Here is a 19668-nt window from a genome sequence, read left to right on the forward strand (position 1 = left end):
GGGCTCAGAACTCTGAAGAGGGGCTGCTGCTGGTACTTCTGAGGTAGCACGCTGAGGCTATTTCTGGAAAGAGCCTGGAGAATGAACCAAATGGCCTGTCAGAAGCAAAATGTCATTACTTACCCTGACAGGAATAGCAAGCAAACGGGCAGGAGTGAGTCCCTCCCCCTGCCTTCCAGTCTCCCTGTATCCTCACCTATTGACAGAACCTAACACTAGCTGACAAAGGTGCACTACAATTTGCAGCCCAAATATTGCAGAGCAGGGTGGAGAAGAGTGAATTTGGAGCTGAGAGACCAGCACAGCCTTCAAGGGCCTATGTGATCTAGCCCCTGCCTTCCTTCCCAGCCTGATCCCCTCCATTCTCATCATACACTCAGTTCCGATCACATTGGGTTTCTTTTTCTTTCCCCAGACAACAAAGCTTATTCCCACTTCTGGGGCATTTGCACTCACTATTCCCTCTACCTACAAGTACCTTCTCCCTTGGGACTCACTTATTTAGGGTATAACTTAAAGCCACCAACTCAAAGAGGATTTCTCTGACTTCACCAATCCATAGAAGCAATGATCTCCCCACTCACACTCTGTAAAATTCCCTGTTTTCATTTTACCCATAGCATTAATAGCTATTTAATATTTAAAAAGTGATTTCTTGTTAGTTTCTGTCCTAAAAAATGTAGGGATCTGTCTTATTCGCCACTGTATCCTTGGGGGACCAGACAGTGTCAGGTATACAGCTCAATAAATGTTGAATTAATGCATTTTAGAGAAAGTAAAAACCTCTATGTATTTATGGAAGCTGGAAGGAAACCTGGAGATCACAGCTGACTCCATCATTTGACAGCTGGGTAAACAGAGGGACAGAGAGCTGAAATAATATACCAAAGGGCACACAGTGAGTGAGAAGCGTTGCTTCCTACTTTTCCCAGTGCTTTCACATATATCACTTTATTTTGCTCTCCTACTTTCCTGGTGCAATGGTAGGGTACTTGGGCAATGGTGGGGATTCCAAACTCTTCTTGGGGACCGAAGAGAGAGAATGGATGAGTGACCTCTCCTCATATGTCCAGGAGGGGTCCCCAGGGAAGAGCTGTAACTGGACACCTTACCTGTGTTCAAAGCAAAGAATACCCAGGATATCTGTGTTTCTCTGGGACCTTACGACCGAGCTCCCCTGGGTGGAGAAAGGTGCCCGGTTGTTTCCGTGGGGTTAAGGTAGCCCTCTAGTGGACTAACAGTCAAAAGGCTGATCCAGGACCTGCAATTAAATTGCTGGGTGACACTGGGCAGCAAGTTAGTTACCTGTTCGTGCTGGTCCTCTCTTTCCCCATCTGTAAAACGGTTGGGGTATGTTGGGCTAGGATTGCTGTGGCTCAGCAAGGCTGACTCAGTTGGTAAGAACTGTGCCCGCGGGTTTTGAATACTGTAAGAGTGGACTCGATAAACCTTTCAATTTAGGAATGAATGGATTAAACTGCTGGAAAGGTCAAGGTGGTGCAGATGTTAAACTGCTGGGACCCAGGCTTCCCAGGTCATAAGGGGAGGTCGAGGGGTCAAAGGTCGGGTTCCGGTCAAACGCCCGAAAAACCGGAAGTCCCGAGTGGGTCTAATCCGAGGCCGGGCCTCCAGCCGCGTGACTAATAAATCTCCCCGGGGCGGAGCTGCAGCACCCGGAGAGGGCGGAGTTTGGGGCCTCCCAATGGCAGCGCGGATGTCCTTCCAGCGCAGCCAATCAACGTGGGGAGACGGTAAAATTTAAACCCCCCCCCCCCCCCCCCCCCCCCCCCCCCCCCCCCCCACGTCCTCCGCTGGGACCTGTCCTGAAAGCGTTTGTATGAAGTGCGGCCGCTCGCCCCGCCCCCGCCGGGGAGGCGGGGAGAAGGGCGGGCTTTCCCTCTCGAGTTCGCCTATCACGGCAGGAAGCCTGGGGAAAGGCGGGCAGCGGCGCCAATCAGGGCAGCAGCCGGGGTCCGGCGGAGCAGTTGGCTACAATTGTTGTAACTTTTTTCGAAAGCTGCGTTTCCCGGGAGATCCTAGGCGGTGACAGAGCGCGGCCATGGCTAGAGGTATTGGCCCGGGTGGCCAGCGCCGGGGCAGCTGGGATAGGGGGTCGCGCTGGAGGCGGGACTGAGGTGGCGGGAGCTGCGGCAGGGAGGCGCTCTCCCGCCAGCTGCTCGCACGGAGCGCGGGGACGAGCGGGGGTGCGGGGGTGCGGGGCTGCGGAACCTTCCCCACCTCGTCCCCACCCTCGCTTCCGAAGCCCCCAGAAACCCCTCCCACTCCCGTGCTTCGGTTTCTCCTCTTTAAAGTGTGGGCACCCGGTGGCCTGCCTCTCCCGACGCAATGGGGCCATATGTCAAAGCTGTTTGGAAACTAAAGCGCAGGGCACCTCCAGGGAATCGTTGTCATTGATACAAATGGGGGAGGGCGAGGCTTCGCCTGCTTAAGGGCTCTCTCTTGTTAGGAAAGGAGGTGACCCCGAGGCGAGGGCGCAGATCGGTAACCTACATGGTGGGGAGCGCGTCGGAGTGGACCCCGCAGCAGGCGCCTTCCTTTCCCTCCCCACTCCCTGAGTCAGCTCTGCGCCGCCGGGGCGGGGACGGGCCCCGCTGGCCCACTTTGGGGTGAAACAGGTCCCCTGGCACCTCCCGGGACGGCCCTTCGCGCCGCAGCTGATCAGGACTCCTGCCCACGGGAGATGGCTTGGGTGGGTTTGTGCAGCCGCGAGGGAGGCGATGTCCCTGCCTGAAGTTCTTCGCAGTTAGTTTGCTGTCAGGACAGTAAGACCCACGTTATGTGGCAAAGTGATCTCCAACCGCTGGTCATTTCCAGCCGCTGTGTCTCCTTCATGCAAAAACTTGAGCGTGATGGTTCACTTGAATTATTATTTAAAAGAAATAAGTTGAGGTTTTACATCTTTCTCAAAATTCTCAGGGTATTACATATTAGTAGGAATTTGCCTTAATGCAGTATGCTCCCTATGGCGATCATAATGAATAAAATAAGGATTCATTCAGCAAATATTTATTGGGCTTCTTTGTTTTCAGCCCCTGCACCCAGGTGGATCATTCATTCTCCCAGCATCCCTTTACGGTCTTTTGGGACAAGATTTACCTAGATTATGATTAAGAAATGAGGCATAGTGAACTTCATGTTAAAGAGCTTCGTAACCCAGTCCACACAGAAAAGTAAGATGCCTTAAATATTTTTCTTCAGAAAAGGGTTAAGCATCTAAAAGTATACTTAATAATATCTGACTAATTTATCTGACAAATCTTAATAAAGCTATGCTTCCCTGATTCATTTTTCCCATCACAGCAAAATCATTTAAACTACCTGTTTTAACAGTAGTGCATTAAAAAAAAAAAAAAAATAGCTTGCTTTAATTAATCTGTGGGGGGAAACAAAGTGAACCACTCTGCCATTGAAATACTTAAATACTTAATATGGGCAAGTATAATTACCATTGAGGGCCAGGTGCTTTATTATGTCAGTTAATCTTTACAAACTGCTACTTCCATTTTTCAGAGGTGGAAGCTGAAGTCCAAAGTCACTGTCCAGACTCTGGCCATTTTGTGTCTTTGCTTGTTCCACTCTACCTCCCTTATTTAGCCAAAGTGAAGATGAGTGTTGCCAGCTTCTACCATAACAGGTTGCAAATCACCTTTGTAATGTACTGGTTAGTGATTCTCAGTGACTCACATGACCCCCTCCCCCCACCATGAAGAGTCAGTCTTTTTCTTCTAGAAAAGAGGTCTTCGTTCCTAACTTGTAGTTCACTTTGAGAGCCCTGCGGAGTCACATGAACAAAATGTTCAGATACCGGGTAACTCCTCTCTGGTTTTGAAGTTTTACAATCATGTAAATATTTACAGCCTCAAGGATATTACTTTGGGCAGGATCCGTCCATCTACTTTTCCCCGTTTCTACTGCTACTGCCAGATGGCCTCATACTTGGTCTCCCTCTTCCCACTGTGACCATCTCCAATTTATTGTGCCTCAGCAGCTAGAGTGGTCCCCAAGAACACAGATTTTTATCATGTGACTCTCACCACTCCTTCCGCCCCTAAACTCCCCTTTTGTTCTTAGGATCAAATCCACAGTCCTCACCCTGGCCTGTAAGGGGCCTACCCACCCCTCTGGCCTCAGTGTGCTCCATCTCTGTCTGTGTTCATTGTTGTGTCTTTAGCCCAGGGCCTGGAACACAGTAGGTAGTCAATAAATGCTTGTTGAATGAATGAATTGTTATTTTAGTGTCTGAGTTTGAGGAAAGCAATATACATTTTTTTTATGCTGAAGTATCCTCATATCCATCAGTATCTCAGTCATGTGACCCTTAGGCAAGTGATTTATTTTCCCCAAGCCTCGATTTCTACATCTGTGAAATAGAATAGTACCTTCTCATAAATGGTTGGGAAGGTTAAATTAAATAATGCATTATTGTACGGCCTGACACAGTAAACATTCAGTAAGTGCGAGCTATTAGTATCATTGCTGTTGGATTCTATTTCTATGAGACCCTGGGCAACATTAAGAGTTTTTATTTCTGTGATTGGGTATATGTATTTGTTATGCACATGTGAACACCTCATGTACAGACAAAACAAAGTGTTTTGAAACTTTACTGAAGGATTTGAACTACATTTTCTAGCTACTAGAGCTGCAGAGTTGAGAGAAATGGGTGCTAGACTTGTATTTTAATGTATCCCCTGCATTTTGTGGGCTATGATGGAGAAAGCTATAGCCCTGAGTATGTGTGTGTAGTGGGGGCGAGGGAGTTAAAACAGTATGAGAAATGGACAAGCTGATCTGAGCAGCTGCTCCCTGCCTCCAGACCATGATTCCAATGATAGTTTGGCAACAAACTACAAACCTTCTCTGCCCTGCAGAGGTAACAGACACTGTTTCAGATGGCTCAACCTGGGTGTCAGGGTGTCACTTTAGAATCCTAACTCTCTGCATAGTCGCTTGGGTATTCAAGTGGGCAGACTACCCTACCCCACTGGAGTCAGTGGTTGGATGGGTATGGCAGTGGTTCCCCAGCCCTGCTCTGAAGGATTCTAAAGCATGAGCTGATTTGGGAGGTGTTGTCCTGAGCAGTGTCTTGCCATTTAATCCACTGTCTTATCCCTTCTAAGGGGAGGCAGCTACTTAAAGTGACAGCCATTTGTTTATCTGTGGATGTCAAAGGTGCCCTCGGTACCTTATGGAATTCATAGTTCTTAGTTTTTAGCCACGAGGATGCTGAGGCCTAGTCTGGGGAAGGGACTTGGCCATGGTCACAAAGCACCTCTGGGGCAGATGCAGGGAGAGATACCCAATCTTTGCCTCCCAGGCCATAACCCAAGGCTAGATGCCCCGAGGTGTCTTGTTTGCATTATGACTTTGCACAAATACAGGGACTCTTTTGGCCATGGGCCCTCAAACCCTAATGGCTACAGCACAGTGGTTCAGGGCAGTAAGGTATACTGGAACCCCTGCCTCCCAGGACATTTCCTCGTGCGGGGACAGGAGACCTGGGTGACTTGCTAAACCCTCTGCAACACCATTTGCTCCTCCATGTTTATTTCCTCACCTGTAATCTGGAAGTTAGTGGCCGGGAGTGTAGGCTCTGGTCTGTTGGCCTGGTAATCTATTTCTAGTTCTGAGAACTTGGCCAAGCTCCTCACTTCTCCGAGGTTGTTTTCCCTGTCTGTGGAAGAGAAAATAATGGTGTCTACCTTCAGAGGGCCGTTGTGAGGTCTGAATGGCATAAGGTATGCAAGAGAAGCACCCAGCAAACATACCATTATAATTCCTGGCTCTATTTCCCCAGGGTCCGGACCGGTCAGGTGCAGACCGCCTGGGTTTGACACCTGACCTGATCGCTTTCTAGTTCTGTGGCTTTGGACAAGCCCCTGCACCTCCTTGGAACCTCAGTATCCGCATCATAAACGGGTTAGCCACAGGACCTGGCCCCCAGGGGCTTGCCGGGAAGGTTAAATGCCCAGGAAAACGCTCCGTGAGCACAGGCTCGGGCACACAGGAGGGCTCTCGCCTGTCGCGTTCACCGCTGCCGACTGCGCCTGGCACGGACGGGTCTCCCGAAATAGCCGTTGAGCCAGCGAGAGGAGGAGCCTGGCCGGCCGAGAGCCTGGGCTGTCATTATCATGTTTCCCACCCCTTCCCCCACGAGTGGCTAAGGACGCGCGAGAGGGGGCGCGCCCGAGTCGGGATTCCTCGCGGCCGCGGGGCCCGCCCTCCTTCGTTCCCTCCCCTTCTCCCTCCCTCGCTCCGGAGGAGCCTCGCAGCACCGCCCCTGCCAGCCCCCTCCCCGGCCGGGAGCGGACGGTGGGTGGCGGCAGCGGCGAGCGGGCGGGCCGCGGAGGACGCGCCGCCAGCGCCTCCCTCCCTGCGTCCTCGGTCCCGGGCCGGCCGGGGCTGCCGCGGCGCGCGGGTGCCGGGCTCTGCCTCGCAGGCCATGGGGGAAGGGGGCGCCGTGGGGCGCCGCCGGCCCTTCCCCGGGGCGCCGCGGCGGCGCTGGTGGCGGCGGCAGCAGCAGCAGCAGCGGCAGCGGCAGCGCTGGTGGCCGGGCCGCGGCGAGGGCGAGGGCGCGGGGCGCGCCGCCATGGGCCTGGCCGGGCTGCAGGTGGGTGTGTCGGGCCCGGCCGCGCGGGGGGCGGGCGGCGCGCGGGGCCCGGCCGGGCCGGGCGGCGGGAGGGCGACTCGGGCCGCGGCCCGGCCCCGCCGGCCGGCCCCGGCCTCCCGGCGGCGCGGGCGGCCCACCGCCGCCGGGCCCTCGGAACATGGCTGCGGCGGGAGGCGCCGCTGCGGCGCCCGGCCCGGGCGGCCCCGCTCCCCGCCCCGCCGCGCCCTGAGCGCCCCCTCCCCCGCTTCCCCCGGGTCCCCCTCTCCAGGCAGGAAGATGTCCAAGCCCCGCGCGGTGGAGGCGGCGGCGGCGGCGGCGGCGGTGGCAGCGACGGCCCCGGGCCCGGAGATGGTGGAGCGGAGGGGCCCGGGGAGGCCCCGCACCAACGGGGTAAGCAGGCACCCTCCCCGCACTCGCTCGGCGCGCCCCGAGGGGCCGTGCGGCCGGGCGCCCCTGTCGGCCCCGCTCCGAGAGCACGTGGGCGCCCCCGCGGCCCTGGGGCGGGGGTGCGGGCGGGGCGCCCGGCCGGGCAGCTTCCTTTTCTGCTGCCTGCCTGGGAGTGGCGTCCACGCCCGCTCCGCCATGACCCTGGCAGTGTTTGACCTCGGAAAAGTTTGTGTCTTTATGGCATTTCCATGCCCCGAGACCCAGCCACCCCGGTGGTGGCCGCCTTCCCAGAGTGTGCGGGGCCTGCCCGGGGCCCTCGGGGAGGTCACGGGGTCTCGCTGACTTGGTGTTGAATGGCTCACCAGGCAGAAAGGCTCGGCAGGGTTTCTGGGAAGGCCCTCCTCCCGTCTCTGCTTACTCAGAGGAGAGGCCGCACACCCAGAGACACCAGCAGTGACCTGTCCGCCCCACCGGTCTGCCCACCGCAGTCGAGTAACCGCCCTAAATGCGCCGGCTCTAGGCGTTTCTTCCATTAGCTCCGCACCCCCTAGTTAGCCCGAGAGAACTACCCCAACCGCAGCCCAGTCCCGCAGTCCTGGGAGGCTGCTGGACTGCATGATTTGAGAGGGGCCAAGCTTGGGCACACAGAAGGCTCAGGCAGTACTGGCAAGTCCTGCCAGCTGACCTCAGGACTGAGAAGTGGTTGATCAGGTTCCCTGAGGCCCGCTTCTGTGCCAGAGTCCCTGCAGCTCCTGCCAGGGCAGTCGGCTCCTGCACTAGGCCAGCCCTTCCAATCCCGGCCTTGTTTACCCTGGTCCTTCTGACCTCCTTGCTACTGGTAGGTTGCCTCCTTCTTATATAGACCTTTGTGGACGGCTGGTTCTGCTGGCCAGATGTCCCCCCTTAGCGAATGGAATTAGAGACGGACTTGGACCTGGGGGATTCTGAACCTTCCACTGCTCTGCTGGGGCTGGCTTCGCCTAGTAGCCCAGTTTTTGAGAGATGTTATCTATTTTTTGTCTTTTGTATTCTGATTGCCCCCTCGTCTGCCTAAATCTTGTGGGATCTTCTTTTTCAAGCCTCTTTCAGAATATGCATTTGTCGTTTTAGGAGAATGTATTTACCGGGCAATCAAAGATCTATACCTACATGAGCCCGAACAAATGCTCTGGAATGCGTTCCCCCCTTCAGGAAGAGAACTCAGTTGCACATCACGAAGTCAAATGCCAGGGGAAGCCGTTAGCCGGAATCTACAGGAAACGCGACGGTAAGCCTCTGAAATGGCCCTGTTCTGACTACAGCTGGCCGGCTCGCATCCTGCAGAGTAATGTAAATGTGCTAAATTTTTATCCAGTCTTTTCAAGCCAAAGTTCAAAAGGTTTGAACCATGTTTCGTCTTGCTGCTAGGAAACACAGACACAGGGGAAAGAGCTGCCTGTTCCAGGGCGTGTGCCCTGTTGGTCTAACAGGTTCTCCCTGCTTTCACAAGAGTTCGCGTGTCCTTCAGCCTTGATTATCTTGCCAAGTTGCAAAAATACGGCACCTGGCCTGTTGTTAGAGAGGCTCACAGGTGCTAAAAGTACAGAAATTATGAGTCTAGGTTGTCCAGACCATGCGCTTGCTTGCACTCCTGCTGAGTCGTGTGAACCTAAGGAACTGATTTCTTTCCCTTTTATGAGCTGGCCTTGACCTCAGTTCTAAAGTTTCCTTCTACTCAAGTGTTCAGTGCTGGTCTCTGGAGCATCATACTCTGGAATGAGATTTGGGGTTAAAATATTGAGCAAGAAAATTAATGGTTATTGAAAATTCTGTCTGGCCCTGGAGAACATGCTGAGACCTCTTCCAAATCTTGCTCTAACCCAAATATTCCCTTTTAAAGCTGAGGGCGGGGCGGGGGCGCTGGTGCGTGTGAGCTTCCCCCAATTCACCGTGCTCCCTTCTGATTAAACCTCGCCTTAGAGAAGCAGAGCTCTGGCTATCACCAGCTCCGTACAAGGAAGCTTTGTATTCGTTAACAGAAAGTGCCATGAGGGATGGGGTAGCCCAGCCTCTGGGCCAGATCTGAGACCCAGGGGCAGGAGCCAGCCCTCTGCCTGATTCCCCCTGGTACATAGGCTGATGTTACTTCACATGATTTAGGTTCCAGTCCTACCTCTGCCATTTATGAAAGGAAGGGACGTGGGCAGTTTGCTACTCTTTTCTGAGCCTCAGTTCTCTCTGTACAGTGGGAGAGAGAGGAGTCCTACAGGACCATTCTGAAGATCAGTTAAAAGAGCAGGTGCAGACGGGCTTTGTGCAGGAATTCCCTGGTGGTCCAGTAGTTAGGACTCGGCGCTTCCACTGCCGTGGGCCCCAGGTTCAATCCCTGTTCGGGGGAATTAAGATCTCAAAAGCCGTGCAGCGCGGCCAAAAAAAGGAGTCGGGGCGGCTTTGTGAGCTCTCCGTACGTCAGCCTGTTCTCCACTGGCCTGCGAGCATCACGGCCTGCCCCTCCCCGCATTTCCGCGTAGGCAGCACTCAGGACAGCACTCGCCACACTGGGTTGGGGAAGGGGCTCTTTTGAGATGGCGCTCAGCCAGTCTCACATCCCTTCTGGAACGGGGCGGGATGTAGATTGTCCTAAATGGGGACACGGGACACAAGCTAGCTGATTTGACTCGTAGTGTTACTACATGGCGACAGTCAGAATTGGGGGCTGGAGGAACATTGGAGGAGACCCCAAGGTCCAGATTCTTGTCCATGATTCTAGACCTTTTTCCTGCCTTGATGCAGACTCAACATGACAGCTGATGTTCACGAGCACCACCCACTTCTAGGGTCATGCCCGACGCCTTAACTCCACCCAAGAGGGCGTACAAGGAGCAAGAATGGTCTGGATGGGTGCTGATGTATTTATTTTTCTCTTTTGTTTATTGAGATATAATTCTGATATCCTGAAGTTCACCATTTTAAAGGGTACAGTTCAGTGGTTTTTAGCATATTCACAGATGTGTGCAACTGTCATCTCTGTTAAACTCCAGTACATTTTCATCACCCCAAAAAGAAAGCCTGTAACCTATTCACAGTCACTCCCCATTCCTCCCTTCCCCCAGCCCCAGGCAGCCATTAATCTATTTCCCGTCTCTATGGGTTTGCCTATTCCAGACATTTCACATAAATGGAATCATCTAATATGTGGCCTTTTGTGTCTGGCCTCTTTTACTCGTTATAATGTTTTCAGGGTTCATCCATGTTGTAGCCTGTGTCAGTACTTCGTTCCTTTCTGTGGCTGAATAATATTCCATCCTGTGGATGTACCACATTTTATTTACCCATTCATCATTTGATGGATGTTCAGGTTGTTTCCATTTTTTGATATTTCCATATTATCAGTAAGCTGCTGCAGACGTTCATATACAGGTTTTTGTGTAGACATCTGCTTTTAATTCTCTTGATAGATTCCTAGAACTAGAATTGCTGGGTCATATGGTAACTCTATGTTTAACATTTTGGAGAACTGCCAAATTCTTTTCCAAAGTGACTGCACCATCTTACATTCCCACCAGCAATGTATTATTTAATTATTTGTTAAAAGTAAAATCTTTTTTGAGAAAAAATAGTCCAGCGCTGGTGCTCCACAACTATTTTTAGTAACAAGTCATTGGCGACGTCCCTCACGACACACTGACTGGTGTCGGGGCACCGCGCTGGGAACCACTGTGAACACTGGGCTTCGACCCTGTTAGAACAGGGAATTTAAAAAAAAGAAAACGAGTCTGAAATGAATCACGCCAGGCAGCTAGGTCTTGGGGAAGAGGTCTTTGCTGGGGAGAGGTTCTGCTTTATTGCCTTACTCCTGTCCACCAACACTGGCCCACCCTTTAGGAATTTAGCTTTTTTCCCTGGGGTCTGCAGCCCATTTCCTGAAAAGCCATTGGTCGAGCCCTCACGCCAGTGTTGCCGGCCGTGGTGCTTCTGCTTCAAGGGCTCTTTCCCTCAAGATGCAGAAGGCCCAGTGTGTTGATTAATTAGATGAGAGGGATCCACTCACAATGTATATGTTGACTCATCGTGGTATAACACTTCAAATATCTTATAATTGTATTTATCAGTTATACCTCAACAAAGCTAGAAAAAGAAAAAAAAGGTGCAGAAGACCAAAAGCTGCACCCAGTGTCTGGGTCAAAAAGTAAAGCCAGATGCTTTGCCCAAGATACTGGTTAGTGGACACCAGGCTTAACAGCCCAAGGGCACGACTGCCCAACACGTCCCATCCCTCTCTTCTCTCCAAGCCTGTCTTAGCATGCGGCTGAGGGCTGGAAGGTGGGAGCCGGTGGGTCCAGAGTCAGCCTGTCTCTCCCCACCCTCTGCCCACAGAGAAAAGAAACTCTGGGAATGCAATACGAAGCTCCATGAAGGCCGAGGAACAGAAGATCAAAGACGCCAGGAGAGGTCCCCTGGCCCCTTTTCCAAACCAAAAATCTGAAGCAACAGAACCTCCCAAAACCCCGACCTCGTCTTGTGATTCTCCCAACGCAGCTGCCGCCAAGCAAGCCCTGAAAAAGCCCGTCAGGGGCAAACAGGCTCCCAGGAAAAAGTAAGTGCCCCCTGGAGGCCACCCCTAACACAGGGCAGCCTGCCCAGTGCCAGCCGGGGTGAGGCCGCCCACCCTCTCAGCCCCTTGAGCCGTCAAGGCTCAGATTCCTGAGTCGCCACCGGGGACACCACTGTTTGTCAGCATCTTGGTCTGTCACGGGTCCAGAGCTCAGGAGCCCACTCCCTGCCGAGAGTAGGCAGCCTGTCTTTGACATTCTCTCTGAGGCCCCCGTGGGCAGGTGAGCCTAAGTGACCCTGGGCCGCAGTGGACAGAGGTGTTGAAGTGACATGGTTTCCAAGGAGGCTGCTGCTAAGGGGTTGTGTGCCTCCTGGATGTGAATGTGGTCTCGGTGCTAGTACTTGTTTTCTCCTCTTCCTTTCTCACCCCAGAGCTCAAGGAAAAACGCAGCAGAATCGTAAACTCACAGATTTCTACCCTGTTCGAAGGAGCTCCAGGAAGAGCAAAGCTGAGCTGCAGGTAGAGTCACGTGGTTTCGATTCCAGCTCTCGGAAGGGGCAGGGCATCCCAGTGGGCAGTGCTCGCCATGCACAGCCTGAGCTTGCTTTGTATCATCTTGGGACAAGTCTCTTGGCCTCCATGGCCTTGATATTCTCCTTGGTCTAGTGGGGGTCGTCATAACGCTCTGGGTCACCATGAAGCTTAGTTACGATGCCTCTGTGGAGGAGCCTTGTCGCCTGTAGCATGTGGCCTGGAAAGTCAGGACTTACCATGAAAGTGGCTTTGGCAGGGCCATTGGAGCCTAGGACCGTGAAGGCTGCGTGCTCTTGGGAGGCTTGTTTTTCTGCTGTCCAGAGGTTTCATGTCTCGAGGTAGTGAAGAGCAGTGGCTTGGGAACCGCTTCCTGGTTGTGTGATGTCGGGCCAGTTACTTAACTGCTCTGTGCCTGTCTGTCCTGTCCGTAAAATGGGATAATAAAGCAGTACCGTGTGTGGTTGTTGGGAGGGCTACGTTCTTAAGTTAATGCATGTAGAACACTTAGAACCGTGCCTGGTATGCACTGAGCACCTGTTAACTATTGTCACTGTTGCTTCCCCCGTGTTGTCCCTTCCCGGGGCCCCTCTCTGCTCTTTCCCACCCCGCCACTGTGCCTCGGAACGTGCGAAAACCAGGCAGGAAGGCTGACCGGGCTGTGAGGCCCCCGCCTGCCGTGTTTGCAGAGTGCTGAGCTGTGCAGTCGATCAATATTTGATGCAGTGAGGTGTGGTTATTGCCTTTCTGTTAGGGAAACCCAGGGTGTGGCCGGGCCCTGCAGCCTCCGACTGCTTCCGTCCACCCTCCCGCCCCGGGGGCGGCAGGGTAACCTGCAGGCTTGGGAGTAGCGCTCAGGATTGCCCCCCACAAGGGAGGTGGGGGGCCCTGGCCTTTCAACCGGCACAGACCCCTTCGGCCTTTTGATGTGAGAGCTGTGGCTGTACAGATGGTGATCTAGCCTCTCTCCGCCCCCCACCTCTGAACTGGCAGGACTTCCTTTAAAAGGGGGGGGAGGTCCATCTTTCCCCCTAGAGAAAAGCTTTGGCTTTATTTCCTTAGAAAGGCAGTGTCTTTCAGCCAAGAACAAGCTGTTACAAGCTGTTTGCCTGCAGCGGGAGGCGGTGTGAGGTCATCGTAGAGACAGCACTGCAGAGGGCGAGGCGGTGCCAGCCCCCAGAACCCGGGACGCCGCCCAGCCCCGCTCAGAGCCGCAGCGCCCACACGGGGAGCCTGGGGCTCCACCAGGCGCCGCTGTGGGCTGCGGGGGGCGGGGGGGGCGCGGGCAGCTGAGTTGGCCTTTTTAATTAAAAACAACAACAACGGGGGCTCTCTGTCGGGGCAGTGGAGGCTGCAGCGGGCTGCGCCGCAGGTCTGCCGGCCCCTGCAGCAGGCGGGCGGCAAGCAGCAGGCGGCACAGTAAAGCTCACGCTGTCCCTGGACGCAGAGCCAGTGGCGAGGGAGACACACGCTGTGCCCGCCGCCGTTTGTGTTGGCTCTGCCGAGCGGGCACCGCGGCCAGGTGGTCGCCGGCCAGGACGGCAAGGCGGCTGTTGGCCGGGCTGCTGGGGCTGCGGCTGCCAGGGCGGCGGCGTCTCTTGACCGCAGAGGTGAAGCCCGAGGGCGGGGCAGCTGGGCCTCGTCTCAGGGGTGAGGTCAGGCCTGAGCTGCCTGCCCTCCGGGGCCGGCCGAAACCGAGGCCCAGGGCTGGGTGTGGGCAGCGGAGGTGAGACAAAGAGCTCCGCAGACACCTCTCTGTGGCTGGAGACAGAGCAGGCAGATCTGGGTTCAGGTCTAGGGTCCAAGGCCAGGGCCGGAGGGTGGAAACTGGGCCTTGGGGAGATGCCCTGAACCCCTCCCTGCTTCGCTGGGGGTGCCCCTTCTCTGGTTGGCCTGACTGTGGGTGGGGTGACGGCCAGCACTGGGGCAGGGACTGCAGTGCTGGCAGAGCCCTGGCTGCGTCAGCCGCCACCCAGCCCAGCCCAGCCCAGCCCAGCCCAGCGCCGGGCCTGACGTGCAGAGCAGCCTGCTGACTCCGGCTGGGAACGTCTCGAGTCCGTCCCTCCTTCCTGTTCGCCGCCTTCACCCTCGTTCACACCTTGCTCTCTTCCCGCCCGCTCAGGCCCTGGGTCCCCCGTGGGCTGCTGCCAGAATCCTCTTTAGGACGCTCAGAGCTGGTTGCTCACATGCCCCAAACCCCCGAGCCTCCAGAGTAAAACTCAGGGCTGTGCATTCAGGGCCTCTCCCCGGCCCCAGCTCTCCTCAGCTTGTCTCCTCTGCCTGGTTCTGTCACGGCAGGAAAGTCCCCCGTCGCCTATCCCAGTTTTCCCACTATTACTCCCATTTATTTCTGCACGCTTGTAACTGATTCATCATTTAACAAGGTAGCTGTGTGTGTGCGTGTGGGGCAGCGGGGGGCCGTTGTTGCTTTCAGGGCTCACTACGTGCCAGGCACTGTTCTAGGCCAGAAGATTCCGCAGTGAACAGGCGGTGGGCACACGCACCCCGTCTGAAGGGCGCAGTCTCTCTGATCAGCCCTGGCTGGTGTCGTATGAAGTCAGAGTCCTGATTTTTAGATGTCAGCAATTTTGATATTTTTTAAAAGTCTGCGTGGGCCAAACAGAGCATAGCCACAAGCCCGATTCTGCCCTTGGGGCCACCACTGTCTCCCTCTTGGCCTCTTTAAACCCCAGGTGGCGAATGGTCCACCTCAGATGGGCAGTGAGGAAAGGACGGGGGCTTGGGGGCCTGGGCATCCTTTGGGACCGATGCCCTGGAGGCCAATTGCAAGTGACCTGCGGGCGGCCGGGGCTCCTGGAATGGCCTCGGAGAGAATGCTGACGCACGTCTCATTTCTTCTTTCCTCCCCACCCAGTCTGAAGAAAGGAAAAGAATAGACGAATTGATTGAAAGTGGGAAAGAAGAAGGAATGAAGGTAAGGGGCTGCAGGGCCCACTGCGTGGAGGTTAAGGCTGTGAAGTCGCCCCTTCCCTGGTGCAGAGGCTCACATAGGAGCTGCGCGGCTTTAACCCTCTCTGGTGGTCACTGTGACCAGGTGGGCCGTTACAGGTTGTCGAGGGACCAAATGCTAAAAGTATCGTTAAAGGGAATGCCTCACGAAGGAAACATGAGATGTTATCCTGAGGAAACTTTTTAAAAATTATGATGAAATACATGCAACATAAAATTTACCATTGTAACCATTTTTAAGTGTGCAGTTAAGTACATCCTACAGTCACAGTTGTGCGATCATCATCTCTGTCTAGTTCCAGAACTTTTTCATCCTCCCAAACGGAAACCCCGTACCCATCTGCACTCACTCACGTTCCCTGCCCTCAGCCCCTGACAGCCACCAGTCTGCTTGCTGTCTCTATGGGTTTGCCTATTCTGGACACTTCATACAAATGGAATCATAGAATGTGTAGCCTGTTTTATCTGGTGGCTTCTTTCATTTAGCCATGATGCTTAGGGAAACTTTTAAAAGGACAAACTGATCAAATTTTTCTAGACTGTTTTCCTGGGAAATGGCAATGCCCAGGAGATTTGCTTTTCTCTTCGTATATTTCAGACACTGGGTGGATGAGAGGGGAGCAAGTCTCCATAGTGGTGGCCAGATGGCCCTGGGCTAGGACCCAGGGGTTGGAAAGCTTCAGTTTCCACCCACCATGGAGGGGGATCTGAAATTTTTTTTTTTTTTTTGCCCACACCGCACGGCTTGCGGGATCTTAGTTCCCTGACCAGGGATCGAACCTGTGCCCCCTGCATTGGAAGCTGGGGGTCCTAATCACTGGACTGCCAGGGAATTCCCTGGGGCAGGGGCCCCCAACCCCTGGGCCGCATGGCCAATACCGGTCCACGGCCTGTTAGGAGCCGGGCCGCACAGTGGGAGGCGAGCGAACGAAGCTTCATCTGCGGCTCCCCCATCGCTCGCGTTACCCCCTGAACGTCCCCACCCCCGTCCATGGAAAAATTCTCTTCCACGAAACCGGTCCCCGGTGCCAAAAAGGAGGGGGACCGCTGCCCTAGGGGGATCTGAATTTAACTCTGGACCCCTCAAGCAATCACCCTCCATCTCCATTTAAAATGGAGTGAGGAGAAACCCAGGAGGGTTAATTATGGGATACAGGAGAGACTCAGAACGCTGGGTCCTACTGCTCCCTGGAAGAGGCCAGGACGTGGATTTGAGTCTGTGCTACACGGCTTCCTAGCTTTGTGGCTGTGGACACGACTCTGCCTCTCTAATCCCGTTTTCTCACCTGCAAGATGGGGCAGCACCCACCTAGCAGATCTCTCAGGATCCGGCGCAACAAGGCTCTGCAGATGGGCACAAGGGAACTCTTTGGGGTGATGGATTGTGGCAATAGTTGCACAACTGTGTATGTTGACTAATACCCACCAAACCGTACGTGTGAAATGAGTGAATTTTATGGCCTGCCGCAGTAAAGCTGTTCAAAGAACGCGGTGCAAGCCTCCCGCCCCCTGGAAGCCGGCCCTGCACGGTGGCGTTTGTTGCTGTTATGAACCAACCCTCCCTCTTGGCACCACCCAACAGATTGACCTCATCGACGGCAAAGGCAGGGGCGTGATCGCCACCAAGCAGTTCTCCCGGGGCGAGTTTGTGGTGGAATACCACGGGGACCTCATCGAGATCACCGACGCCAAGAAGCGGGAGGCTCTGTACGCGCAAGACCCCTCCACGGGCTGCTACATGTACTATTTCCAGTACCTGAGCAAAACCTACTGGTAAGTCCCCTGGTGCTTCGAGTGGCTCTTCCCCGCCCCCCCGGCAGAGGTCCAGCCAGAGGGCCACCGAGGGCACGCTGACTCTCCTGCTCCAGCTTCTTGTTTAGTTCTTGCTACCTTTTTTTCAAAGCTGTGATGCAGCTCCCCGACTTCCCATGTTTAATTTTGGGGATCGGAGTGGTTCTGGATGCCGTCTCGTGGGACAAGACATAGACACGTCTCATGAAAGCCTGCGTAGGGGCTCACCTGGCCTCTCCTCTGGGACCCGTGGCCAGAACAGCTCTGGGAATCGCTGACTTCTCTGTCCCCAGTGTGGCAGTGTCACTGATTGCTTTTTTTTAAATAGACTGTACTTTTTAGAGCAGTTTTAGGTTCCCAGCAAAACTGAGTGGAAAGTACAGAGCGTTCCCACGTACTGCCTGCCTCCACACTCGCACGGCCTCCCCCCACTGTCAACATAGTTGATTTTTATTCACTTATTTATTATGCAGAACTTCCACAAAGAGCCTTTTGCCTTCCCGGCTAGGCCTGCCCCCTGCCTGGGATACCCCACACCGAGCGCCTCTCTGGGCTCTTAAAGATATTTTTTTTGAGTTACTTCGCTTTCCCAAAAACGTGGCCCTAAATAACCGTCCCACCAGAGCTGAGAGCAAGCATGACTCTGACTGGGTTCAAAACCCTTTTTATCAATTTAATCCTCTGTCGCCCTCCCTCCCCGCTAGCGTGGATGCAACCAGAGAGACAAATCGCCTGGGAAGACTGATCAATCACAGTAAATGTGGGAACTGCCAAACCAAACTGCACGACATCGACGGCGTGCCTCACCTCATCCTCATTGCCTCTCGCGACATCGAGGCTGGGGAGGAGCTCTTGTATGACTATGGGGACCGCAGCCGGGCTTCCATCGAAGCCTACCCCTGGCTGAAGCATTAACCCCACGGCCCCGCCCCTCCCCCCTCCCTTCTTCAATGGACAAAGTGCCCTCAAAGGGAATTGACTTTTTTTTTTTTTTTTTTTTTTACACATTTAATCTTAGCAGATTACTTCAGATGTTTTTAAAAAAGTATATTAAGATGCCTTTTCACTGTAGTATTTAAATATCTGTTACAGGTTTCCAAGGTGGACTTGAACAGATGGCCTTATATTACCAAAACTTTTATATTCTGGTTGTTTTTGTACCTTTTTTGCATACAAGTCGAACGTTTGTGCTTCCCGTGCATGCAGTCAAAGACTCAGCACAGGTTTTAGAGGAAAGAGTCGAACACGAACTAGGAAGCTGGGCGATGCGCCTGCGTCCACCCGAGGAGCCGGGACTCTCTCCCCTCCTCACCCCCGACGTCCCAGTGCCAGGCGGGCGCGAGGAAGAGCTGCCTCCCCACGGCCTGGACGGGATGTTCCCAAGCTCTTGTTTTCCTGACATCTCGACAGGCGCACATTGAAGTGTATGAATATTTTTTAAAAAGGTTTCACAGTAAGATAGTCTTCCCCTCTGCTTTCTCGAAAGCTTACTGACCCGGTGGCTCACGGGCCGGGCCTAGATTTACTCTTCCACGGGCTGCCGCTTTTCTGGGCACCTCGAAGCATCAGGGCGGGGAATCAAAGCAGATGTGGGCAGGGACAAGCACTGCTTACCTAGCCCTGCCGGCAGGGGTTCCCGAAACTGGGTTAATTTCTTTATAGAAATGTGAACACTGAGCTTATTTTAAAAAAAATAATAAAAATCAAAAAACAAAAAAGAAAAAAAAGAAACCACAGAAGACAACTTACATGTACATAGGTCTTGAAGTGAGTGACGTGGCTGCGTTTTTGTTTGGGGTTTTTTTTTTAGTTTGGCTTTTTTTCTCCCCCTTGGTTTTGTTTCTGTAGAAGAGATTTGAGATGGTACACTATTCTAATCAAAAATAAAGTTTTGTAGTGGGACCAGAAATCACTTACCCAATTTCCCACCTCCCCACCCCCCGCCCCAACCTGATTCTGCTGGGTTGAAAGTTCCAGACCTGCTGTCAAGGCTTTTGTTTGTCAGACCCCCTGGTGTCCTTCCTGTGAAGATGCAGCCATGACCCAAAGGGTGAGCCTACAAGCCCCGAAATGCAGGGCCCCACCCCAGCTGCTGGAGTGCAGGGGAGCGGGCGGGCCCAGCGGCCCAGGGATCACGGCTAAGGGTAAAGTCTTCACCTCGACTGTGACAGCAGGAGGAGCAGATAGCTTCCTCCCAGAGGGGAACCGATTCCCACTTTCTGTTAACCTGTAGTTCAGGGGCCTGGGGCTCTGGAGCCGTGACGTGGGGTCTCCTGGCCCCCTGCTCCCAGGTAAATGTGAATGGAGACAGGTATGAGAGCCTGTCCTCAACTTCAGCGCCCCCCGCCCCGGTCTCACGACGGTGCTACCTAAGAAAGTCTTCCCCCCCACCCCACACTTGCCTGGTCAGTGGTCAGTGAATTGGAGGAGGATCCGATGGGAGTGTGTAAATGTGAGATAAAATGTCTTGGTTGTACCTGTTTGTGGTTTAGCTTTGTATTTAAAAAAAAAAGAAGGAAATAAACTTGAAAATTATTTGTCATCATAAAAATGAAATGAAAATTAAAATATTTATTGCCAGGCGAGGCTACATGTGTCTTTCTGTTTTTTTGTGTTTTTTGTTTGTTTGTTTTTTACAAGGCAGAGGCAGAAAAAAGGTTGCATTTTTTTGGTTTGGTTTTGTTTTTTGTTTCGGCCACACTGCACGGCTTGTGGGATCTTAGTTCCCCAACCAGGGATTGAACCCTGGCCCTCGGCAGTGAGAGCACGGAGTCCTAACCACTGGACTGCCAGGGAATTCCCGTTTTATTTTACAAAGGGCCAC

General features: G+C 53.8%; 1 protein-coding gene and 2 long non-coding RNA genes across 16 annotated transcripts in view; 2 read left to right on the forward strand and 1 right to left on the reverse strand.

The window, feature by feature from the left end:
* The window catches only part of LOC309640096, a 35044-nt gene that overhangs the window by 8432 nt on the left and 6944 nt on the right, over positions 1-19668 (forward strand). The window lies entirely within an intron of this gene.
* KMT5A (lysine methyltransferase 5A) lies at positions 2000-19442 on the forward strand. Of its 12 annotated transcripts, XM_082418315.1 has the most exons (9): positions 6613-6631; positions 8210-8285; positions 9791-9906; positions 11110-11216; positions 11375-11594; positions 11984-12071; positions 14959-15018; positions 16636-16826; positions 17549-19442. In XM_082418315.1, the coding sequence occupies exons 3-9, from the start codon at positions 9839-9841 to the stop codon at positions 17757-17759; spliced, it is 945 nt and encodes a 314-aa protein (XP_082274441.1). In that variant the 5' UTR covers positions 6613-6631; positions 8210-8285; positions 9791-9838; the 3' UTR covers positions 17760-19442. The 12 variants fall into 12 exon arrangements, with proteins under 12 accessions (XP_082274436.1, XP_082274440.1, XP_082274432.1 ...); XM_082418310.1 differs by lacking the exons at positions 6613-6631; positions 9791-9906; positions 11110-11216 and adding exons at positions 2000-2069; positions 6900-7021 and having other exon boundaries at positions 8129-8285; XM_082418314.1 differs by lacking the exons at positions 9791-9906; positions 11110-11216 and adding an exon at positions 6900-7021 and having other exon boundaries at positions 6288-6631; positions 8129-8285.
* On the reverse strand, positions 2082-6240 carry LOC309640094. Of its 3 annotated transcripts, none has more exons than XR_014252009.1 (3): positions 5790-6240; positions 5579-5695; positions 2082-3117 (listed from the first exon to the last, which is right to left on the reverse strand). It is a non-coding gene; the product is annotated as an uncharacterized lncRNA (long non-coding RNA). The 3 variants fall into 3 exon arrangements; XR_014252010.1 differs by lacking the exon at positions 2082-3117 and adding an exon at positions 3124-3793; XR_014252011.1 differs by lacking the exon at positions 2082-3117 and adding an exon at positions 3802-4200.

Source organism: Balaenoptera physalus (assembly GCF_965194825.1).
Source record: "Balaenoptera physalus genome assembly, chromosome: 12".
NCBI lineage: Eukaryota > Metazoa > Chordata > Mammalia > Artiodactyla > Balaenopteridae > Balaenoptera > Balaenoptera physalus.